The 25,984-nt window shown below is 41.0% G+C and overlaps 1 protein-coding gene and 1 long non-coding RNA gene across 2 annotated transcripts in view; one reads left to right on the top strand and one right to left on the bottom strand.

Annotated features, from left to right (window-relative positions):
- Positions 1-784: 784 nt before the first annotated feature.
- fut9a (fucosyltransferase 9a) overlaps positions 785-25,984 on the bottom strand; it is a 28,544-nt gene continuing 3,344 nt past the window's right edge. Inside the window, exons 2-4 of the mRNA XM_075448373.1 lie at positions 10,220-10,455; positions 4,536-4,753; positions 785-4,265 (exon numbers count right to left, since the gene is read on the bottom strand). Of these exons, the coding sequence (XP_075304488.1) occupies positions 3,178-4,265; positions 4,536-4,635 (1,188 nt within the window). The 5' untranslated portion in view covers positions 4,636-4,753; positions 10,220-10,455 and the 3' untranslated portion in view covers positions 785-3,177. The remainder of the gene's footprint in view (positions 4,266-4,535; positions 4,754-10,219; positions 10,456-25,984) is intronic.
- The window catches only part of LOC142366478 (uncharacterized), a 28,545-nt gene continuing 12,997 nt past the window's right edge, over positions 10,437-25,984 (top strand). The window contains exons 1-3 of the long non-coding RNA XR_012766830.1: positions 10,437-10,694; positions 17,494-17,551; positions 20,297-20,354. This is a non-coding gene — a long non-coding RNA (uncharacterized LOC142366478). The remainder of the gene's footprint in view (positions 10,695-17,493; positions 17,552-20,296; positions 20,355-25,984) is intronic.

Genomic DNA, 25,984 nt, shown 5'->3' with positions numbered 1-25,984 from the left:
TGCAGCAGAGCTTGGCTTAAATTTTTGGAAGGAAATGCACTTATGATTTCTAGTGACCTGAAGTTCTTTTGCCTACCAATGTGGAACACACTTATTGTAAGTCGCTTTGGATAAAAGCGTCTGCAAAATGACCGTAATGTAATGTAATGTAATGTAATGTAATGCATTGACATTGTATCAAGTATCAGTGAGCTCTTGTCTGTGGGAGTCTGTTCAAGATGTCATAGGGTGAGGGCTTGTGTTGCTTTTGTTGCAAATATTGTACCTATGCATGAGAATGATAGCTGCACTCTGAGAGGTCAGCACTGTCTGCTCTCAGAACAGAGTGCCCCACAGTCTTGGTGGTATCAACACCACTGTTTACTGTTTTGAGCCAAAGAACATGAACCTTCAGTATTGATTTTCTGCCTTATATATTGTCTATGCCATTTGTTACTGGATTCTCTGAATCTTTCAATAATATTCTGTGTTATAGTATTAGTCCATCAATTTTCTCACAGAGAAGTGAACTCCTCCCACTCAGCCACTCTGGGATAGTCTTTTTATAGTCAATCATGTTCCCATCCTAATTAATTGTCAGTTGTGCGAGCAGGTTTCTCTTCTCTTCTGTTGCCTCCGCCCCCCTCGTTTGAAAACATGTTGCTAATATCAAGTCCACAATCAGCTTTCAAAAGTTTTCAGTTAAAGATTGACTTGAACTGATTTTCACATCATTACCAGTAGTTGTACGTCACTGACCAAGTGTTTACAAAAAGAACAATATGCTTCACTCATGTTTACCCATTTGTCCATATCTTTTATTTTTTACACTATCAGACACCAAAACTTAAAACATAACATTTGGCAAATACAACGATTTGGCAAAAAACTTGCATTGACTGATTATTTCAGCGAACTGGCAGAACATTTGCATTCATGGAAAAACCCCAGTTACAGATTTTATCCCACTCCATATAAAGTGTTTTTAAGAGCATTAATAAATTGTCTGGACATACAATATCTGGAGACCTCCTGTTCTCTCTGGTGCTGTGACACATTCACAGACTCGGGCAGGGGGACAGAGAAGCCACAGCTCATCATATTTGTTTTCGTGGAAAAAAAAGAGAGAGGGAAAAGAAGAAAAAATGAAAGAGGGACAATCACCAATAGTTAAAAAAAAAAAAAAAAAAAAAAAACCCTTCTGCTGTTCAAAGTCACTTCATATGTTTGACAAGAAAGCTTTGTTTTCATATGAGTTAGGACGATACACTGTGAAACCATGAGCGGGGGGGTTTCATTGCTAACCTGTGGGAAAAGCCATGGTCTTGCATGATAATATCTAAACTCACAACAGCTCCAACAAAGATGCCAAACACACAGTGAGTCACACATCTTCACATAAATAAAAGTCATAAATCTCTGCTGCAATTTGGCACAACTTTCACAGTTACCTAATACCAACAGAGCTTGATACAAGAACTAATTGAACATAAAGTTGGCTGTCCTGACATTCACAGCATTACCTGTTTATCTACTTCAAGAGCTTTTCACGTTGATTCGCAGCTTCTTGAAACACCAGGCAAAATTCACAGAGATAAAATGGAATCCCATTCACCTCCTGACAACATTTGCACGTGATAAAGAGATTTGAACATCAAGAATATATACAACACACCATATTTTTCCTTGATACATGTAAACAGAGTTGGAGCTCCTTCAAACTGCTACATACTGGAATGATCTCAGTTAGCAGGCTGGTTTGATCCAGCTTAAGCATCAGTTCACCAAAAGGTTCCTATACAGGTTTCATTATCGCATTTAAAAGAGCCGAAAAAAAAATCCACGTTATTCTATATGCTGGTTCCTTTTACCGTGAATTTTACAAAATGATGACCCAAAATAAATCTTTGACCTAGAAACCAGTGGCACATCTTGAATACATAAAATGTTAATGTGGCTTAGTTCTGCTTTTTGGGTCAAAAAAATTGATGTCATGATGATAATGCTGTGATGTTGAACACATGTTCAGACAGACTCCCAGACAAGTCATAGAGACGAATATTGATAATCTCAAGATGAATTTCACTTAATTTCCCCTCAAAAACATCCCAAACAAGATCATTTAAATTCAATTAACCGTCATTATTACCCAAGATATAACATCTGCTGAAAAAAAAAAAAAGATTTGAGTAGCTATTTGAGGTCATAATGTAACATGAGAAAATAGCTCAATCAAATAACTTAGTTATGTGATGCAGATGCGCTTTCTAGTCAATCAAAAAAAAATTATTTGTTAAAAAAAAAAGTTCTGAAAAGAATGAAAATCCACCAACAGTTACCAGCAGAAATGAACAAAATCTATGCCTGGGATGTTATACAAAGACACGTATGTACTATGCCGGCGAGATAAACTGAGAAACCTTTGGGGCATACCAGACTTTTCTGTGATTCTACTTTGTGCTACTTGATGGCACGTGACTGTGATGTCCAGTCTGCCTTGGAGCCAACAGAAGACGAGGACGCCGTCGTCTGTAGTCAGTAGCAAACCAACAAATTACCAGCTCACACAGCATAGAGATGATTTATAGTTAGTGAAAGCACAGTAATTACACCCTCTTCCACAAAGAAACTACCTTCAGCAGCAAAATTATATAATGACCAAAAAACAAAACAGATTTATCATTATGAGGTGTTTTGGGACTTCAGATTTAGTGCAATAGCTCCACACTATATTATGTACCAATACACAATACCAGTGACAATGAACAATTGACAGCGTAATTAAATGGTAACTTCCTCTCTCAGGAGAGTCCAATTTGCTGCGGTACACTACTGAGGTAATGCGTGTACCATGTCCCCTTCATCCAATACGATGCCTGTCTATCTTCCTTCACGTGTGTAAAAACAGATATCAGTTGAATTAGTAGTGCAAGCGAAAACTTCGAAAATATGGAAAAAAAAGAAAGAATTCAAAATATGTCAATGACATGACTGAATTACCTTCACATTTGAGTTGAGTACAATGCATAGGTGACCACATCACTTTAATTATTTTTTTTTTTTTATCATAATGCCGCACTTAAATAGTCAGTATACATTTTCTTCATGTTCACCCACCACATTTTTTAACGTGTGCTGTATATCGATTCATGAAAACACGGAAAGGAGATGAAGGCACGATAGCCCTTCAAAGGACTATCAGCCCCAGTACCACTTGTCAAGGTTATTGAACGCTTTGTACTCTTTGTGCCTTCTCAGGTAATCGCAAGCCAGGCATGTGTGCTCTGCCCAGAAATGAGCTTTCTTTACTTTAAAGTGCCGCCGCCATACAAAGTACCTGAGGTACATTTCCTCATTCTTGTCCAGGAGCAGCAGGTACTCAGCCAGTTCCTTTGGCGAGGAGAAGTCATCCACATGGATGAAGGCGTCTCCTGGAATAAAGTTCTCATAGTTCTGCCTAGGTGGGCCTAAAACCACTGGTACTGTACCCAATAACATTGGGTTGTACAGTTTTTCAGTAATGTAGTCTTTGTGGATTGAGTTCTCAAAAGACAAATAGAACTTGCAGCTGGCCATGGTGGGGTTGTAGTCTTGGTCAGCTATGTATTCCCCAAAGGCCTGTCCATATGCATGAACCTCAATGTATTTATACAATTCATTGTAGTATTTCACCCGCACATGATCCTGGTTCCAGTTACTCACAATCCAACAGATCAGCTTGTTTTTGCTAGGTGGTACAAAGTCCTCCTCAGTTTCTGCTGCTATGATGTTCCCATAAGGCACTTCAATGTCAGCATCCTGACGGTAATTAAGAGTCAGATTGAACAAGTTCTCAATCCCAGGAAGGCGCGATGAGTGTGATGGTGACTCCAAGTTCATCCATATCCACTTCTGGAATGATGGTCGCTGGAGCGGCGGCAGGTTCGACAGGTCAGTGGAGATGTCTCGGTGATGTATGACGACCCCATCCGATTTGTTGTAGAGGTTTCTGTCTGCTGTGATGAAACAACCTTCGATGTTGAAGAGAGAACTGCAGAGACTCAGGTCATAGGTTTGTCCAAAGGGCCAAAGCCAAACCAGCATAGTGGTTACATTTTTATTGGTCTTGGAGGAAAAGAGGTTCTTGACCCTGTCTGTGGATACTGTTGAATCTACCGGAGTGTAAAACCAGCTGGTGGATGGCTTAAAATACATCAAAAACACAGTCACAAAGCATCCCAGAATAAAAGTAGCAAACAGAAGGGGTCGTAAGATTTTGTGAAAAGTTGCCGATGACATGCTCTGTCCTGAGAAAGGTAAGTCATAGAGAAAAGCAAGAATTAAGCCAAGATCAGCAAGATTCAGCAACAACACCAGTCACAAAATTATGTGAGGTCTTTGGTCTTTACTAAGCTGTATAAATAATGATTATAAAACTAGATAATAAACTCTTAATATCATTTCTGCCTCATTTTAATACAGTTAGCTCGAATAAATACCCTTGTATACATAATGAACCCAACAGTGTGACTCAATAATCAGCTGTTATGGTTTCTTAATGACAGTGTCATACCAACCTGGATCTGACCGTATGCTGAAAATCCACTCAAGAGTAGAGATTGTGGGAATTTGAGTGAAAACAGGGCTGATCACTTTCCAATGTAATTGTGTGATCATAGAAAAAAAAAAACTTCAGGTCTCAGGTAACAGCTGTTTCTTTGCTAATGTGTAGAATAATAGAATGATCGGTGATCTTAACGGTGTACTGATCAGCAGGTCTTCCTAATATAGCCTCCTGTACATGAAAGAGAGAGAGAATCAATTAAGCAAGAAGAGAGAAAAAAAACAAAACGAGTCTTCAATGACATGTGTGACCTTTACATACAATCAACTTAAACATGTATCTCTACAAAAAAACAAATTAACTGGTAGAAAATTAAGTAAAAATAATCCAAACAAATTGAGTTGCCAAACCCACAATTATATGGAGGACTACAACTGTCATAATCCGAAATAAATACAAAAAAATATATAAATGGCTAAATAAATATGTTTATATGGTGATAAATGCGACTAAAATTTAAATACCAAAATAATTTAATTAAAGTTGATCAAAATAATTGAACAGAATATGAAATAATTACATTTTCTGCTTTAATAGTAAACTGCATTCATTTCAGCATGTGTTAACGTTGCTATATATTGACTTTGCCACTCAGTTTTCAGTTTTATTTGGTCATTTATTAGGAATTAATTTAATTTCTTTCTTTGCTAATTTGTTATTTCTGTATTAATATCTGTATTATTTTCCCTTACATTGTATTGATCTATTTATTTTCTCAATTATTCATTTCTTTAATTTTGATTTAATATTTTTTTTATTATCATCAAATAGATTTTATTCATTCATCCATCATTTTCCCTTTGCATTTTCTCTCCCTATCTAGTTTCCCAACCCATTTTTTCTTTTTACGTTTTAACTATGTTGTCTGGGGCTTTAAGCCCCTGGTAGGGTCACCCATGGCAAACAGATCCTAGATGAGGGACCAGACAAAGAACAGCTCACAAGACCCCTATGATGAGTGATACTTTTGGACGCCGTGTTCCCTTGCCCGGACGCGGGTCACCGGGGCCCCCCCCTGGAGCCAGGCCCAGGGGTGGGGCCCGCCGGCGAGCGCCTGGTGGCCGGGTCTGTGCCCGTGGGGCTCGGTCGGGCACAGCCCGAAGAAACGATACGGGTCCCCCTTCCTACGGGCTCACCACCCGTGGGAGGGGCCATGGGGGTCGGGTGCAATGTGAGCTGGGCGGCAGCCGAAGGCAGGGACCTTGGCGGTCTGATCCTCGGCTACTGAAGCTGGCTCTTGGGACGTGGAACGTCACCTCTCTGCTGGGGAAGGAGCCTGAGCTGGTGCGCGAGGCTGAGCGGTTCCGGCTAGATATAGTCGGACTCACCTCGACGCATGGCTTGGGCTCCGGAACCAGCCTCCTCGAGAGGGGTTGGACTCTCTTCCACTCTGGAGTTGCCCGCGGTGAGAGGCGTAGAGCAGGTGTGGGCATACTTATCGCCCCCTGGCTGTGCGCCTGTACATTGGGGTTCACCCCGGTAGACGAGAGGGTAGCCTCCCTCCGCCTTAGGGTGGGGGGACGGGTCCTGACTGTTGTTTGTGCTTATGCACCGAACGGCAGTTCAGAGTACCCACCCTTTTTGGAGTCCCTGGAGGAGGCACTAGAGAGTGCTCCTCCGGGAGACTCCCTCGTCCTGCTGGGGGACTTCAATGCTCACGTGGGCAATGACAGTGAGACCTGGAGGGGCGTGATTGGGAGGAACGGCCCCCCCGATCTGAATCAGAGTGGTGTTTTGTTGTTGGACTTCTGTGCTCGTCACGGATTGTCCATAACGAACACCATGTTCAGGCATAAGGGTGTCCATATGTGCACTTGGCACCAGGACACCCTAGGCCGCAGCTCGATGATCGACTTTGTAGTCGTATCATCGGACTTGCGGCCGTATGTCCTGGACACTCGGGTGAAGAGAGGGGCGGAGCTGTCAACTGATCACCACCTGGTGGTGAGTTGGCTCCGCTGGTGGGGGAGGAAGCCGGTCAGACCTGGCAGGCCCAAACGTATTGTGAGGGTCTGCTGGGAACGGCTGGCGGAATCCCCTGTAAGGAGGAGTTTCAACTCCCACCTCCGGCAGAGCTTCAACCATGTCCCGGGGGAGGTGGGGGACATTGAGCCCGAATGGGCCATGTTCCGTGCCTCCATTGTTGAGGCGGCCGACCGGAGCTGTGGCCGCAAGGTGGTCGGTGCCTGTCGTGGCGGCAATCCCCGAACCCGCTGGTGGACCCCAGTGGTGAGGGGGGCCGTCAAGCTGAAGAAGGAGTCCTATCGGGCCTTTTTGGCCAGTGGGACTCTGGAAGCAGCTGATGGGTACCGACAGGCCAAGCGGAACGCAGCCTCGGCAGTTGCTGAGGCAAAAACTCGGGCTTGGGAGGAGTTCGGGGAGGCCATGGAGAACGATTTCCGGACGGCCTCGAGGAGATTCTGGTCCACCATCCGGCGGCTCAGGGGGGGGGAAGCGGTGCACCGTCAACACCGTGTATGGTGAGGGCGGGGCTCTGCTGACTTCAACTAGGGACGTCGTGAGTCGGTGGGGGGAATACTTCGAGGGCCTCCTCAATCCTACCGACACGCCTTCCGATGAGGAAGCAGAGTTGGGGAGCTCGGACGTGGGACCTCCCATTTCTGGGGCTGAGGTTGCCGAGGTGGTCAAAAAACTCCTCGGTGGCAAGGCCCCGGGGGTGGATGAGGTCCGTCCTGAGTTCCTCAAGGCTCTGGATGTTGTGGGGCTCTCTTGGTTGACACGCCTCTGCAGCATCGCGTGGATATCGGGGGCAGTGCCTCTGGACTGGCAGATCGGGGTGGTGGTCCCCCTCTTTAAAAAGGGGGACCGGAGGGTGTGTTCCAACTATAGGGGGATCACACTCCTCAGCCTCCCTGGTAAGGTCTTTTCGGGGGTACTGGAGAGGAGGATCCGCCGGATAGTCGAATCTCGGATTCAGGAGGTGCAGTGTGGTTTTCGTCCTGGGCGTGGAACAGTGGACCAGCTCTATACCCTCCGCAGGATCCTGGAGGAAGCATGGGAGTTCGCCCAACCGGTCTACATGTGTTTTGTGGACATGGAGAAGGCGTTCGACCGTGTCCCTCGGGGACTCTTGTGGGGGGTGCTCCGGGAGTATGGAGTGCCGGACTCCTTGATATGGGCTGTTCGGTCCCTGTATGACCGGTGTCAGAGTTTGGTCCGCATTGCCGGCAGTAAGTCGGACATGTTTCCTGTGAGGGTTGGACTCCGTCAGGGCTGCCCTTTGTCACCGATTCTGTTCATAATTTTTATGGACAGAATTTCTAGGCGCAGCCAGGGCGTTGAGGGGGTCCGGTTTGGCGACCTCAGAATCGGGTCTCTGCTTTTTGCGGACGATTTGGTTCTGTTGGCGTCGTCAGGCCGTGACCTTCAGCTCTCACTGGAGCGGTTCGCAGCCGAGTGTGAAGCGGCTGGGATGACCATCAGCACCTCCAAATCTGAGACCATGGTCTTCGGCCGGAAAAGGGTGGAATGCTCTCTTCGGGTCGGGAATGAGATCCTTCCCCAAGTGGAGGAGTTCAAGTATCTCGGGGTCTTGTTCACGAGTGAGGGACGAATGGAGCAGGAGATTGACAGACGGATCGGTGCGGCGTCTGCAGTGATGCGGGCTCTGCACCGGCCCGTCGTGGTGAAGAAGGAGCTGAGCCAGAAGGCGAAGCTCTCGATTTACCGGTCAATCTATGTTCCTACCCTCACCTATGGTCACGAGCTGTGGGTAGTGACCGAAAGAACGAGATCGCGAATACAAGCGGCCGAAATGAGTTTCCTCCGCAGGGTGTCTGGGCTCTCCCTTAGAGATAGGGTGAGAAGCTCGGTCATCCGGGAGGGGCTCGGAGTAGAACCGCTGCTCCTCCGCATCGAGAGGAGTCAGATGAGGTGGCTCGGGCATCTGGTGAGAATGCCTCCTGGACGCCTCCCCGGTGAGGTGTTCCGGGCCCGTCCCACTGGGAGGAGGCCCCGGGGAAGACCCAGGACACGTTGGAGAGACTATGTCTCTCGGCTGGCCTGGGAACGCCTCGGGGTCCCCCCAGAAGAGCTGGAGGAAGTGGCCAGGGACGTCTGGGTCTCTTTGCTCAAGCTGCTGCCCCCGCGACCCGATCCCCGGACCAGCGGAAGATAATGGATGGATGGATGGATGGATGGATGGATGGATGGATGGACGTTTTAACTTCACCATGTTAAAATTTTCACATTCAGTTCTCCTGTGTTATGCAAATTAGGGGGAGATTTTATACTATTTGCTGGCCACAGAATGTTGTCATGACCTGGAATTTCCCGTCAGAGTCTGAGATATGTTTAGTTTTTAGTTGTAGTGTGTTCTTCTGGTTTTCATATATTTTGTATTTACTGTACTATTATATACTGCATTAGGTGTACTGGAATAGATTGAAGACAATCATGTGAAAAAGAAAATACAACCTCTAGATTCTTAAGTTTAACACTGTGTATCAACAACATAATAAAAAAAACTCTACTGGTCCTTAACAAGTCTTAAATTTGAGTAAATACAACTTGAGCTGAATCGACAACAAATGAGAAATTGCTCTGTCAGTACTTATTTACAATTCAAAGCAGGCTTAGATGTTATCCAAAGTTAAAATGTCTGACGAAACAAATGCCAGTTTATACATAATCTGTATGTATGTAGTCATTATACACCGCCACTATGTGGGCAGAACTATTACATATATATTCAATTAAAAGAAGCTCGACTTGAGAAAAAAGTTGGCAAGATGCTTTGTGGCAACAGTCTATAAACATTGAGATTCGTCTGACGCCACTGAGAGCGAGAAAATCAGTCAATTTATTTGATGAATTTTCCACAGACTAACTTCACACTCGCGTTAGCTGCTCAGTCAGTGAGCTTATTGGTTTGATTTTAAGTCAGAGTAACCAAGGTAAATGTATGAGTACAGGACTGTCCTGTGATTGTTATGTCCACTCACTTTTTTTTTCTTTTGCAGTGTACACATGTTTTTTTTTCTGTTTGACAAATTAAGCGTAAATATTAGTTTTGACGCCAAAAAAGTTTTAATTCAAAAAGTGTAATACGTTTATCTAGTAGGGAAATAACACAAATAAATGATTAATTCATTAAGTAGCAATCTAATGAAATTGAAGAGTGATATAAACATATAAGTAAATAACATTTGATAACAAGTTAAGTTAATAACATGAGTAAATAAAATAATTGACTAATTTATGTATTTTAATCATTTAAAATAATAAAAATAAAATTGACCCTTCTTGTTTTGTTATTTTTGTTATAAAAGATTAAGACAAGAGAAAAATCAATATAATTTCTAGTAGTAATATAGAAATGTTCAAAATTACAGTCTGCTTGTTATAAAGATTCATATTTGAAAGTGAAAGACAAACGGCTAACTTGGGTGTGTGTGTGTGTGTGTGTGTGTGTGTGTGTGTGTTTGTAAGCAGGGTTTCCACGCAATCCTTCAACTGTCATTGCAACTTTTAAGGTGGATGAGCTTCAACAACCTGCTTCTATGCACATACCTGTTCATTCTCTCTAATATTTAGCAAATCCCAGAAATGTGTATGTGCACAGTGCCGTGCGATACAAGAGCCAGTGGAAGAGTAAGAGTGCGCAGCTTGTCTTACCTTCTGTGAGGAAGATGAGAGGAGATGAAGCCTGCTGTTCAGAAAGTTCTTTGATGATTCTGCAGCTGTTGAGCAGGTCTGTCTATTGGAGTCCGTGCGGAGGATGGAACTCTGTCTATTATCTGTGATGATTATCCACATCTCTGTCCACACTCAATAGGTGAGAGGGGAGGGAAATGGGAGAGGAGTGGAGCTACCTGATAGGAACCTCCCTCGAATGAATGCCTTTTCAGCCCCTTGTAGCACAATTGGAACAATAGCAGAGACAAAATATTAAATTGTATCATTTGTACTAAAATGCAGTCATTGAGTGTCTTGTGGTTGTGGGTGAATAATCAGATACTAAACTTTACATTTATGGCAGTTCGGCAGTAACATCTCTTACGAAGGAGCCAAGTGCAATTGCAGCATATTTGGCTTGTTTGCTTCATCCACTCCCTTCATTGTTGATAAGGAAGCACAGTGTGACTGAAAGGTAAGGCAAGTCAAGGTAATTCATCTTTATTTATATAGCGCATTTGATACCACAGGCAACTCAATATGCTTTGGAAACTATACAAATTACCAAAAAAAGATCAGATACAAACATGCCATGACAAGATGAAAGAGAATAAAACAAATTAAAGCCAGTTTAAACCAATGGATGTTGAGTTGCTCTTTAAAGGTGTCTGCAGTGTAAAGCACTGGTGAAGTTTGTTACCCTTAAAACTATGCTTATGACTTATTTTTGAAGCACTGTTTCTATTTGCTTGTTCTTATCTTGATTGACAAAGAGAACATGGGCAAGCAAGACACATGACAAGAGTAAACACCAGGCTCCATTTTACTGCTGAAAAGAGCTCAGAGAAGAAAAAAAACAGGACGACAGACAGATGCAGATTTTAGCTTTATTGTTGCTGTCGGTAAGTAATAACTGATTAGCTCTCTTTTTCCACTTCCACTTTTGCTTGGTTCTGACAGTGACAGTTAAAGAGTAACCGCCACAAAAGTATGGTTTCCTTTGGTTATGAGCAAAGATGGAGACACAAATAACCTCTGATCAGAGGACCTCAGAATCTTATTGTCAGTATAAGTAAACAAAACCTTAGAGAGGCCAAATGTAAAATATAAAGAGGGACATAAGCAGAGTTATTATTATCAAGCACCTTTTTAAAACATCCTCAGAGTTAAAAACAAAGAAAAACGAAAAACTTTGAATGGCTCTTGTCTACTCCAGATAAAGCTTTAGTGCATATAAAATTTTAGAGCATTTGTATATTCCTCCCTGGGAGGTTTCATTACTCATGTGACCCCAACATCTCATAAACAACCTACTGTTAAAAATGATGGCCAACCCTTCTGATCCCTGTGGGTCAGCAACTTGTGACCACAATAACTTCTCAAGTATAGGTTCATATACCTGGAATTATTTTATGCACACTTGGATTTGAGAAGTGAAGTATGTATGAAACCATGTATCAAAACTTTAGTGGTTCATATTAAGGCTGAACGATATACCGTTATCGTATCAATATCTAGATATGAACATTCAAGATATTAATATAGCAAATTCAACGATATCAACGATTTAGATTTTCCCCGCATGTGCAGCTCAGGCAGTCGCAAACATCATTTTAACGCTTGCCCTCATGTACAGCTGAACTCAGCCAATGACAAACATCCGAGGGAGGGAGCAAGGGAAACGGGGACACACAAACTACATTCACAGCGGGGAAATTAAAAAGAGAAGCATGAGTGCGGAAGATAAGGCCGGCGCAGAATCTGCGCATTCAATGGATTTAGTGGCAAAAAATAAGTCATTCTCCATCATTTGGAGATATTTTGGATTCAGAAAAGAGGATGTGAACCAGAGCGAGGTGTTGTGCAGGTTGTGCTTGGCAAAAAATACGACGAGGTAAGGCAGCACAACAAACATGTTCCACCACCTGAAACAACACCAACGCTGCATGAACAGTGCATTGCAATGAGAGAAACGGCGGAGAAGTGAAGCCCAAGCAAAGTTTGATTGCTGATGCGTTCAGTAGCGTTACGCCATATGAGTCGACGTCCACCAGGCACAAAGACATTACAGATGCTATAACAAACCACATGCAAAAGACATGGTGCCCGTGTACACCGTCACAAAAGAGGGCTTTCAGAATGGTTCAGACGCTGGACAAACGTTACAAAATACCATCCCGAACATATTTTAATCAAGTGGGCGTTCCAAAATCTACAACAAATGTAAAATGAATGTTGAATCCGAACTCCGTGAAATTGAACGTTTTGCTACAACCACAGACCTGTGGTCGAGCCGGACGACTGAACCTTACATCAATTTAACGGTCCATTTTATAACAACAAACTTCCAACTCAAGACCCGATGAATGCAGACGTCCTTCTTTTGTATTATGTTTTTTATTTTTCAGAAAAATGCTTAGTTTTCACTGAATCCACAGTCACATCGTATCGATATCGACATATCTGGCATGAATATCGAAATATGAAATTTTGTCCATATCGTTCAGCCCTAGTTCATATGGTTAGCTATAACAATGTTCTTGGTTAAGATTGGGTATTAAAAATGAAATGGTTAAGTTTAGGAAAACATCATGGCTTGCATAGCAACTTACTCTATAACAATGTATCACCTGAAAATATCCTTTTCCTGGATTACTGGCAGCCACGTCTTGCCCCCTCAGTTAAATGAACAAAATGTGTTGGTCACATTGCCTCTTGTCCTACTTTTTATATATTACTTGCTGTGCTGGACAGCACAAAAACATACAGATTCCATATTTGTAAGCACAAACACATAGTTCTCTTAAACCTGGCTATATCAAGATTTTTAATGAGACTGGGCTGCATCCCCACGAGTAGATGAGGTGCTTCCCCCACTAATAAACTCTGGATCACCACTGACCTTAAAAAAAGCTGCTGAGCATGAATAAGAAAGCCTTCACAGAGGGACACAGGGAGTTACTGAGGAGTGCACAGAAACAGTTGAAAAAGAAAAAAAGAGATAGCTAGGAAATATACAAAAATTCCTGAAAGACAAACTCCAGTAAAACAATGTGAGGAAGACTAATGCAATTTTGGACAGAACACTCAGCATTCTCCTCCCCTCTATAAAAAGTAAATGCATTATTATGTCAAAACATGACAGAAGCATAAGGAGAAACTAGATCTAAAAAAATTCTGTTTTTAATTATTTACAGATCTCTAGGATACTGTACAAGTTTTATTGATACATTTTCTGAATTATTGTCTGTTATTTCAACTGATATTAACCATTTTATCTTGACCGGGGATTTTAAAATTCACATAGATAATATGATGGATGGTAATGCCAAAGAATTTTCTTCTGTGCTGGACATGTTTCGTTTGTGGCAACATGTAACAACCAACCCACCTTCGAGGTCACATTCTGGACCTGGTCATTTCTAAAGGTGTTGATATTTCTTCTGTTGTGGTTATTGATTTGGCCTTGTCTGACCATTTTTGTATTTTACTTGATTTATTGATCACTCAGAATGTTCAAACAACCAGCTTTTTCAGTTAAGAAGAGGTACATAAATGAGAAAAACAAGTGCTGAATGTAAGTGGAGGAAAACAAAGCTTCAGATTCACTATGAGCTGTACAAAGAAAGCCTGCTTAGTTATAACAATGAGCTGTGCAAGGCCAGACAGCTGCATTTATCTGAAATTATTAATAAGAATGTCAACAATTCTCAAACTCTGTTTTCTATGGTTGAAAAACTCATAGAAAACAGTGAAACCCAGACCTCCTCTCCACTGAGAAATGCAACGAATTTACCAACTTTTTTTAGCCAAAAAATCTAAACAATTAAACAAAGCATTCACGCAACACAGACAAACAAGGAAACTAATCTGTCTTTAAAACCTAGAAATAACTCGGATGTTATGTCACAATTGAATATTGTTGATTTAAAAATCCTAGAGGAAACAGTTTGGCATCTGAAATCAACAACTTGCAATCTGGACATAATACCATCTGACTTTTTAAAAACTGTTTTTACCTCAGTAGAAAGTGATCTCCTACGAATAGTTAACAGCTCACTGGCATCAGGCATTTTTCCCAAGTCACTAAAGACAGCTGCCATTAAGCCACTCCTAAAGAAGAGAACTCTAGATGCCTCTATGATGAACAACTACAGACCTGTCTCTAATCTCTCTTTTATATCTAAGATTATTGAGAAAGTTGTATTTAACCAGCTCAACGACTTTCTGAATGAAAGTGGAAGTCTTGATAACTTTCAATCAGGCTTCAGACGTCATCACAGCACTGAAACAGCTCTGGTCAAAGTGTTAAATGACATTAGGTTGAATACTGATTCAGGTTGTGTTTCAGTCCTGGTTCTGTTCTCAGCGCTGCGTTTGATACTGTAGATAACAGAATCCTGTTGCACAGGCTGGAAAACTGGGTTAGACTTTCTGGAGCGGTCCTTAACTGGTTCAGGTCCTACTTAAAATATTTATTTTGTTACAATTGGCAGCTGTGAATCTGAGCGAGTGGCCATGACTTGTGGAGTCCCCCAGGGGTAAATTCTTGGACCTCTTCTGTTTAACTTTTATATGCTCCCTTTGGGTCAGATATTGCAGAATTTTAACATCAATTATCACAGTTATGCAGACGATACACAACTTTATGTGTCTCTGTCACCGGACGACTGCAGCCCAGCAGACGTACTGTGTCAGTGTCTGGAGGAAGTAAACACCTGGATGAGAGAGAATTTTCTACAATTAAATGAAGACAAAACTGAGATCATTCTGTTTGGTAGCAAAGAGAAGAGGGTCAGCGTTGGTAAATATCTTGAGACTCGGGCCCTTTCAATCACTGACCAAGTTCGTAACCTCTGAGTGTTGATAGACTCAGATCTGACTTTCAGCAGCCACATCAAAGCTGTCACCAAGGCAGCTTTTTACCACCTCAGAAACAACAGAATTAAAGGTTTCATCTCCCAAAAAGACCAGGAGAAACTCATCCATGCATTCATCTCCAGTAGACTCGATTACTGTAATGCTCTTTGAACTGGACTTCCCAAAAAGAGCATTAAACATCTGCAGCTCATCCAGAACGCTGCTGCTAGAGTTTTAACCCTTCATTTCACTTCCGTAAACCCCATCTGTAAACAGACATGGCGCCGACCAGGTCGAAGCAGGTGCTTGCAAGCAGCGCTTCATCCAGAACCTCCATGTTTGCAAACAGACACACCTAATTGTTTCTCTCTTTAAAAGGATGTGACGACATATTCCGTACTTATTACCGAAGGTCGCATTCGCACGGGATTAGTATTACCTATGGTAGATACTCCGGACCGTTTCACAGGAGGTAGAATTCTCGGCAAAGTTTACCGACATACTCCGCTATCTTTACTGACATGGCGCGTTCAGACGGGACTAGATTTCCCGGTTATTATTACTTTACCCCAGGTTCCCCCATTAAACTAGTCCCGTCCGAATAGGGCTTAAGACATGAACCGAAAAACTAAACATGGATTGAAACTAAAAAACGTCACCTAAAACATGAAACTAAAACCATAAGTCCATGGGTGTGACAGTAGACATTTTTAAATCCAGGTTAAAAACATTTCTATGTTACGTGTCTATGAATGAAATCTGCACGGTATCTTTTAACTTATCTAGACTGTTGCTTGATTTTAATTAATCATTTTAATTTCATTTTAATAATTTTATTTCTTTCTTTTCATATTCTTCTATGTATTTTTAAAGCTTCTTACACTCCCCGCTGCAATGCTTTTTTTTAATGTAAAGCACTTCGAATTGTTTTGTACATGAAATGTGGTATACAAATAAATTAGACTTTTGACTTCTTTTTTTTTTTACATTTTGATAACAATTTCCTGCTCATTCATTTAGCAGTATTTTGATGTAAAATCTTTGTGTTAGATTTACATTTAGCACTCTCTGTAAAATAAGCCTCATCAAGAAATGTTTGCTGACCCAAAATGTTTATTTATAGGGTGCCTATTTATTTTTTTAGATAATACTCAGATAATTGTATCTCTATGGGTTCCAAGAGTGGTGATTCCATTGTGTATTCCTTTATCGGTTTTTATCATTGCTTGTATGTCTCTATGAGTAAGATAATGCATATTTTTGTAGTGTTGTATAAAGTACTGAAATCTCACACTCAAGTAAAATTATAGGTACCCCTCCAAAATATGACTTTGGTAAAAGTCCAAGTCACTGACTGAAATGTTACTTGAGTTGAGTCTTAAAGTATCCGAAATGTCTTGTAATTAAGTATGAGAATTACTGTAAAAATAGATGTACTTAAGTAATGTAATGAAAAGTATAAGTAAAAAGTAAACAAGGCAAATGCAGTTTGAATGACATTTTTTATATTTTGGTAAACTTTGAAGGTCAAATACACTTAAAATCTACACACAACCAAGTGCAGGCAAAATTTAGACCAGGTTTAGACAGAAAATACAAACTTTGTGAACCTTTAAGTTTTTCTTCTTCAAGTAAGGTCAGTGCTGAAAATGAGGCGTACATTACACCATTAAGAAAAAAATGAAACAAAAGAGGCTGCTACTGTTATTGCCATCATTATAAACAAAATTTAAAGAAAAAAATAGGAGAAAACTGAAGCTTATCTGGCATCTGAAGAGGAAGACCTTTTTTGTAAAACTACCTTAAAACCTAAAAATGGGGAGTTTCTGTAAGATAGAATTTCCACGTCTTTGGGCAGGCATAACATGCATGGGGTCAAAACACTGTTGCGTTTTTTCTCTCTCTCTCTCTCTCTCTTTTTTTTTGTAACGAGTAACTAAACAACAACAACAATGAAAATGTATTGGAGTAAAAGTATGCAATTAAATTCGGAAATATAGTGAAGTAAAAGTTGTCAAAAAATTTTAAACTCGAGGAAAGTACAAAGTATTCCAAAATATACTTAAGTATAGTAGTGAAGTATTTTTACTTTGTTACTATACAACACTGTATTTTTGCACCGATATCTTGCCATTGACTTCTATAATTTTCTTTTCACATTCAATGTCTAAGTATTCTTTTTTTATTGTAACAAACCTGTCACACTGGTGTAACTGTATATTACTGTGTTAAATATGTTCCAGACAAACTGTATAAAATGTAATCCCTCCCTTAAAATTTTTTCTATTTATACAATACCCGTCCATAACAAGATAATCATCTCCAAACATTTGTATGGAGTCACCTTACAACTCTGCCTGAGAATCATTTGATGACACAAGAGGAGGAAATTGTTTTGTTTTTTTCTTTAACAGGAAAAGAACTCAACTGGATGCAACCAGACTCAGTGGGGAAGGCCATCCACCTTAACTGGTAAGGCCAGCTGAACACTCCAGTCCACGAGTTGGTGGTAATGTGTCTCTAAGCTAGTTTGCTAACTGCAGAAATGCATTTAATTTAGAAGCTTATCATTAACCGTTATGGTAAAAAGAGGGAAAACATTAATGCTAACACAAAAGGGAACATACAAGCTCTTGGCTGTTGTTTTCTTTAAGCCTTAGTGTCTTATTTTCAGTTCCTGTTAAGGTAATCTGATTTGGTGAAAGACACACATTTGAGATAAATTAGCTTCAATTAATGTTTCCAAATAACAAAGTTGGTATTGTTTATGTCAAACAATTGATTCAAATGCATTAAAGAATATTCAAATATAGCTGGTATTCGTTAGTACCAAGCAAAATGATCAGCTTTCTTTGTGATCCTATTTAATGTGATCCGAAGCGGCTCACATGTCAAAAGCTTCAAGTGGGCGGGTTTGAGAGAAGGGAGGAAGGAGTGACGTCACTGGTGACGATTTCTAGCACCGCCCACCAATAGTCCTTCAAGGATTCAGTGAATTCGCCTCATTTCCCCTGGGGAATGAGAGGGTTAACTTCTCTCACAGACAGTGCACAAGCGATGTTGCAGTTTGCTCACAAACTTTTAAACACAGCTTTGCGAAACTCACAATACTTGAGACACGGTGGTTTCAGTTCAGAGTTCTTCTAAAAGTCACCAACTTTGATAATACAGTGGAAACCGCTTATAGTGGTCACGGATATAGTAATCAACCGCTTATATGGATCAAAAGGCTTGGGACGGAATCATTTCTATACAAATGCTGTTTAAATAATTCGTTTATAGTGATCAAGAAATCCGCTTATAATGTTCATTTTTGGCCATTTTATGAATGTAAACATGTGCAAAAATAATTTTAAAACTACGTGTAGCTATTTTATTTTTTACTCCCTTGATTCTTTTCTGGACGTCTGCTTCTGCCTCGCTAGCTAACGTAACGAGTTGACACCGGGCAGCAAGCGCGCGAATCATGGCTGGAAAAAGGAAGTCATGGAGGAGCATGTGTCCGAGGATGGGTGCTGGAGAGCGGATTGAATGCGCGTGTGACCGCTGGAAGCTCCAGGCTGGTTCTTGTAAGATGGGAGGCCGGTGTTCATTCGATTTCTCCTACTTGTCGAGAATTGCTACTTTGTGGTTTTGCGCATGCGCCAAGCCGATTTTCTAAGTTTCGTTTTCACACCAAGTAGCACAAATCGACAGAACACCGGCACGGAGGAGCATAGATCCGAGCAGGGGTGCTGAAAGGCGGATTGAATTCAAACTTTATTTTCTGACTTGTAAGAAAAAAAATGCACCGGCGGCACAGCAGAAAATAAGTAACGTACTGTATTTGAGTTAGCCTACAGTATGTCTGCGCACTGCGCAGTACTGTAATTAAACTTGCATGATAATAAAATTCAGTAAATGCTGAAGCTATCCGTTTTATTTAATTTTTCTCATTGAAAAACGATACAAATGGCATTTAGATGATATTCTCCATAAAAAATAAGTGAAATACCTGTACTGTAATGCAACTTCGGTTTTAGTAATCAACCGCTTATAGTGTTCAAATTGGCTCTGGACCAACGTGATCACTATAAGCGGTTTCCACTGTAACAACAAATAGAGTCATCAACTCAATTTTTCTGCAGCAAAATTGGTCTGTCCACTACTGCCATATATTATTTTAGTTAGGGCTTGTAAGCATTTTAAAAATAAACACACCCTCAGTTTTTTCTTTCAACTGGGTTCAACAGACACGGCGTTCCGGTCATTTATTTAATAATACAAAAACAATTGACTGTTTAAGTCATTCATGCGATCACGTTTTGTGACCATGTGTATTTTATTTATTTATTTATTTTTTCTCAGGAGCGACGGCTCCAAGTGCAGGCAAAATTTAGACCAGGTTTAGACAGAAAATACAAACTTTGTGAACCTTTAAGTTTTTCTTCTTCAAGTAAGGTCAGTGCTGAAAATGAGGCGTACATTACACCATTAAGAAAAAAATGAAACAAAAGAGGCTGCTACTGTTATTGCCATCATTATAAACAAAATTTAAAGAAAAAAATAGGAGAAAACTGAAGCTTATCTGGCATCTGAAGAGGAAGACCTTTTTTGTAAAACTACCTTAAAACCTAAAAATGGGGAGTTTCTGTAAGATAGAATTTCCACGTCTTTGGGCAGGCATAACATGCATGGGGTCAAAACACTGTTGCGTTTTTTCTCTCTCTCTCTCTCTCTCTTTTTTTTGTAACGAGTAACTAAACAACAACAACAATGAAAATGTATTGGAGTAAAAGTATGCAATTAAATTCGGAAATATAGTGAAGTAAAAGTTGTCAAAAAATTTTAAACTCGAGGAAAGTACAAAGTATTCCAAAATATACTTAAGTATAGTAGTGAAGTATTTTTACTTTGTTACTATACAACACTGTATTTTTGAACCGATATCTTGCCATTGACTTCTATAATTTTCTTTTCACATTCAATGTCTAAGTATTCTTTTTTTATTGTAACAAACCTGTCACACTGGTGTAACTGTATATTACTGTGTTAAATATGTTCCAGACAAACTGTATAAAATGTAATCCCTCCCTTAAAATTTTTTCTATTTATACAATACCCGTCCATAACAAGATAATCATCTCCAAACATTTGTATGGAGTCACCTTACAACTCTGCCTGAGAATCATTTGATGACACAAGAGGAGGAAATTGTTTTGTTTTTTTCTTTAACAGGAAAAGAACTCAACTGGATGCAACCAGACTCAGTGGGGAAGGCCATCCACCTTAACTGGTAAGGCCAGCTGAACACTCCAGTCCACGAGTTGGTGGTAATGTGTCTCTAAGCTAGTTTGCTAACTGCAGAAATGCATTTAATTTAGAAGCTTATCATTAACCGTTATGGTAAAAAGAGGGAAAACATTAATGCTAACACAAAAGGGAACATACAAGCTCTTGGCTGTTGTTTTCTTTAAGCCTTAGTGTCTTATTTTCAGTTCCTGTTAAGGTAATCTGATTTGGTGAAAGACACACATTTGAGATAAATTAGCTTCAATTAATGTTTCCAAATAACAAAGTTGGTATTGTTTATGTCAAACAATTGATTCAAATGCATTAAAGAATATTCAAATATAGCTGGTAGTCGTTAGTACCAAGCAAAATGATCAGCTTTCTTTGTGATCCTATTTAATGTGATCCGAAGCGGCTCACATGTCAAAAGCTTCAAGTGGGCGGGTTTGAGAGAAGGGAGGAAGGAGTGACGTCACTGGTGACGATTTCTAGCACCGCCCACCAATAGTCCTTCAAGGATTCAGTGAATTCGCCTCATTTCCCCTGGGGAATGAGAGGGTTAACTTCTCTCACAGACAGTGCACAAGCGATGTTGCAGTTTGCTCACAAACTTTTAAACACAGCTTTGCGAAACTCACAATGCTTGAGACACGGTGGTTTCAGTTCAGAGTTCTTCTAAAAGTCACCAACTTTGATAATAACAACGAATAGAGTCATCAACTCAATTTTTCTGCAGCAAAATTGGTCTGTCCACTACTGCCATATATTATTTTAGTTAGGGCTTGTAAGCATTTTAAAAATAAACACACCCTCAGTTTTTTCTTTCAACTGGGTTCAACAGACACGGCGTTCCGGTCATTTATTTAATAATACAAAAACAATTGATTGTTTAAGTCATTCATGCGATCACGTTTTGTGACCGTGTGTATTTTATTTATTTATTTATTTTTTCTCAGGAGCGACGGCTCTGATTCATTGGGTTAAGCTCAGCAGCTTTAACTTTCAATAAGTAATCTGTATTACTTTATTTTAAGACCGCTCACAACGCTCCGTTAAACAACGTTTAAACTCGCTCCCCCACTTCATGGGGTTTCAATATAGCACCTTGATGCCTTTTTTATAGGTCCAGCTGCAAGATTACAGCGGATCAAAACTCCTGTGTTTGAGGAGGCTCTGAGTTGACTAAATTCGCCGGGACTCGCGGCAGAATTTGTGATACTCATAAAAAAATCAAATCAACCGTGTTGGAAACTCGCAACTACGGCCAGGCCTTTAAATTCAGCGTTCTTGCGCTGTGCATGCAATCTTTATTCTGGGAGGAGACAGCGACAGCGGGGCTGGCGCTGCTTCTGCGGTGTGCAATTAATATTGCGCACCCACGGATTTGGAGAGTTATCATGCGTCCACGATTACTCTGATAAAGTGCTTTTAAGTCATTCTAAGTTTTATACACAGACACAGCCACTGCTTGCATTGCTCACACACAGATAATGAACCAGCCAATATCATGTTTATGCTTTCCTTCACGTAAGTCAGTCTACCGTAAAACGCCTCGCACGGCGCACCAAAAATATGTAGCGTTCTCGGGGCAATTATATATATCAAATATAAGGATTTATCTTAAACCTCGAATTAAGGGCACCACCTACCTATAATTTACTTTAAGTGACAGTCAGGTAGGAAAACTGTTAAAATATTACGATTCTGGTATGTTAAATTAATAATCAATTTAATAATCAATTAATAATCAGTCTCATATCTCGCTACTTTCGTGAAGTTCTCGTTTGGTTGGACAGACATTACGTAAAGAAAGCATACGACACAATCTGTGATTATAACATATATATATCTAGATATATGAACTGTTTATTAAAATGATATGACCAAAACATGAACCTTTAAAACAAACAGGAGATGCATTGAATATGGGTGATTATATAAAACACTTAGTGAATGGAAAATAAAATATGGGGAATGGGGAGATACTGGATGTATTCAAATAGTTTGGGTTGGCTGACTATTTGACGCTAAATACTGACATTTCGGGTTAATTTATCATTCTGTGAAAGCCTCGAGACATCCATCAAACCCACTTTAAGGTGAAAACGGGTCGGTCTTACTGTGCTGAAGTTCTGCTTAGTCAGCTCGGAACACGGCAGCGGCCACGCGGGGTCCGAGGGGATTTCTCTTCCGCTCTCTGGGCCTTCCTGGTTGTGGTGGCTGACTTTAGCGGACTTCTCAGTTGCTTCTTTTCACCGGGAAACGGGAACGATGGTGCCGAGGGCTGTGGTTAGATGATCGAATCTTCTGAGTGTCAGTTGGTCCGTTGCTTCTCTGATGAAGTGAACTTAAGTTCACAGAAGATTAATAAAAGGTTGCTTGGAGTTGGCTTTCTGGGTAGGAAAACTTCATTCTGTTCTTATCTTTGTTCGGGTCTTTCTTTCTCTTCTCCGGGGTCTCACTGGGTTCTGGAGGGCTTCCTCCGGTCGTCCTCTGCATCGCTCATCCTCTGTCTTTCCGCTCTCTCCTGAGATTATGGGAAAACTCCCAAACTCTGGTGAGCTCTTCTCTTCTGCTCAAACCATCTCCAAATCTCTCTGAGCAACTGTTCTCTGCTCAAATCTCCTTCTGAAACTCTGGGTTGAAACTCTTCTGGAACAAGTGGCATGAAGCCAGAAACAAGACGCCAGAAGCAAGAGCCAGAAAACGAGAGGACGAGAGGCTGTGTTTTTCGCGGGCTCCGGGTTTTGACTCTCGGAGGCGGGGCGTGACGTAAGCTTACACTACTCTTTCAGCCAATGATATGCCTGAACTGTGTAAGATGATCTGTTTTACGTGGGGATTTCTGGATGAGACAAAGAAACTCTTATTTCTCCATTACTCTGTCTCATAGAACATTTGTCTCGGTGATTCTGAAAACACTACATCTTGTTAAGATATGCAGATTAAAGATATAACATAGACTTGCAATATAAAGACATCAAAATAACACACAACGTAATTGATGATTATGACTTTCAAAATTCAGATGAATATCTATGAAATCGTGACATATGAATAGTGAACCACACAATGTTAATTTTCTGTGTTAACAATGGGGATACCAAACAAATACCAAATAGATACCGAAGGGACATCGTTAGAAGTTAATAGTTGGATATATCTTGTCCATTTTACTGAGTCCTCTAAGATTCGACTAAAAGTGAGTCTTAGTGAAGTCTTCTCAGTTTGTGTGTAGCCATCTGGTCTCTTTCTCTGGTGGGAGAGGGTGTTAAAATGTCAACCGCGATTCATGGTGAAGATAAGATAGTAAGTCTCCAACATTTCCAACAGAAAGGTTCTTTGTTCATTCGAGTTTATCCCAATTTATGGAGAGCGTCTGTTGCGAGTTCGACTCCCCAAAAACTCTCAAAAGGGTAGAAGGTTAACGTAAATTAGGCAGTTTCTGTCTCTTTTTCCTTTGTGGAAAGAAAATGAAGATCTGGTTTATATCCACATACGTAAACATCCCCCACAGGAATGTTGGTTTTGTCAAAGTTTGAAAAACTCTTAATCCACACGGCACTGTGACTGCTACATAGGAGACAATGGGACTAGCCGAAAAGAGCCAAGAAGGTGGGGTAGAGACTGAAACTGACCTTGCATTATCTTCCCAGACTGTCAAAGTAGTTGACAAAAAAGGTCTGGATTGAGTAAAAAGGACGAAGGACAGATTAAGACAATGTGCAGAGTTTATCATTGGTTGGTGAACGCCAAAAGGGGAAACATGACTAATGTGTTTATTCACTTGAAAAGGCATCACCCCAGGGACTGCGCAGAAAGAATTAAAATACTGGCCAATTCGACTTGGGGCACCAGTTCTTGCAGTGCAAGCTTCAAACACAAAAGCCTCATCTCATCATTTGTGCCTGCCACCCCATATGAAAAGCATTCAAAACGAAGCAAAGGGATGACAACAGTAGTTTCATATTTCATAGCAAAAAACATGATTTAAATGTACAAAAGTCTTGTGATCCAGACTAGGGATGTCACGATACCAGACATTTAGTAGTCGATACCAATACCAGTGAAATTCCACGATTCTCGATACCCAATTTCGATACCATCCATCCATCCATTTTCTATACCCGCTGAATCCATTGGTCAGGTCGCAGGGGGAGCTGGAGCCTATCCCAGTGGTCATCGGGCGAGAGGCAGGGTACACCCTGGACAGGCCGCCAATCCATCACAGGGCCACACAGAGACAAACGAGACAAACAACCACACACATGCTCGCAGTCACTCCTAAGGACAATATTTAGAGACACCAATTAACCTAACATGCATGTTTTTGGATGGTGGGAGGAAGCCAGAATACCCGAAAGGGTACGGCAAAGGGTACGTTTGTTTGTTATCTTCACAACGTGATTATTTCGGTATACGTACAGATACTCTTTGCAAAGCTCTGTTTCCACTTTTTCTTGTGATATGCCTTTCATATCTATGCGATGGGGAATTCGTTCAACGGAGAACAATGGGTGTGAATTTGCCTGCAAAGTGAACGTTAACATGACTTGAAACTCAGTCACCTTTAATTCTGTGAATGAATCTGGATGTCTGTCTTTGACGTGCTTCCCTAAACTGGAAGGGTTTCCTCCTTTCATCTCAAAAGTGCTTTGGCACTGTTTGCATATAGGTTTTTGCAAATCTATGATTAATCCCTGATCATCCACCTCAAACGCAAAGTACTTCCAGAGTCAAGGCGAAACTGTTGCTGCAGTTGCCATATTCCGTGTTCCTTTGGAAATTTAACGGCACACTAGAACACTTGTAGGTGTATATGGTGCCCACGTTACCTCCGGAGGAATTTCATCCGGTACCTACGATACTGTAGAAAAACGAGTACCGTCCCGTTTTTAGCATTGTGGCATCGACTTGGTACCGAAGTATCGGTTCTCGTGACATCCCTAATCGAGACTTTTATTTGGAATTTGTGATTACAGATTTTGGTTTTACATTCATAGTTTTCCTGAACCCACATTCTCCCTGTCACAGCTTTCACACCTGCATACCAGTTATGGATCTTAACACAGTCTCACCAACTTCTCCTCTGCCTCCCACTCTGGCTTTTCTGTCTCCAGCTGTCAGGTGAAGAAGAAGCTGGCTGAACTGGAACAAGGCTGCAGGTCCAGATAGTGTCAGTCTGAGTGCTGAGGGCCTGTGTAAAATAGCTATGTTGGATTTTACTCCTCAACCTTAGCCTGAGTCAAGAAAAAGTGTCATTGCTGTGGAAGATATCCTGCCTTGTACTGTCCTCTGTGACTACAGCTAGTTTGCATTCTTCGTACTGAAACGGGTGGCGCTAATTCAGGTGATGAAAAAGATAAGTGGTATTCCCACATGTGCTCAACATAATTTTGCATTTGCAATTTAAAATACCTCCACACCACCGAACTTTTCGGGACCCTTCTTATCAACAATGTCATCAACAATCTCACCCCTTACGCCTTGAACCGTGTCTTCCGTTGTTTCTTCCGAGGGAGCACTCATTTTCCCTTTTTTTCAGCACAAACAAACACTCCACGACTAGCTGCTGGCATGGCTCTATTCCAGCCATGTGATTGGCTAAAAAACTAAACACAGCCAATGATAACG

The sequence above is a fragment of the Odontesthes bonariensis genome, chromosome 17, assembly GCF_027942865.1.
Source record: "Odontesthes bonariensis isolate fOdoBon6 chromosome 17, fOdoBon6.hap1, whole genome shotgun sequence".
Lineage (NCBI taxonomy): Eukaryota > Metazoa > Chordata > Actinopteri > Atheriniformes > Atherinopsidae > Odontesthes > Odontesthes bonariensis.
Note: the sequence above shows the minus strand (reverse complement) of the source record. Positions and strands in the feature narration are given on the sequence as shown.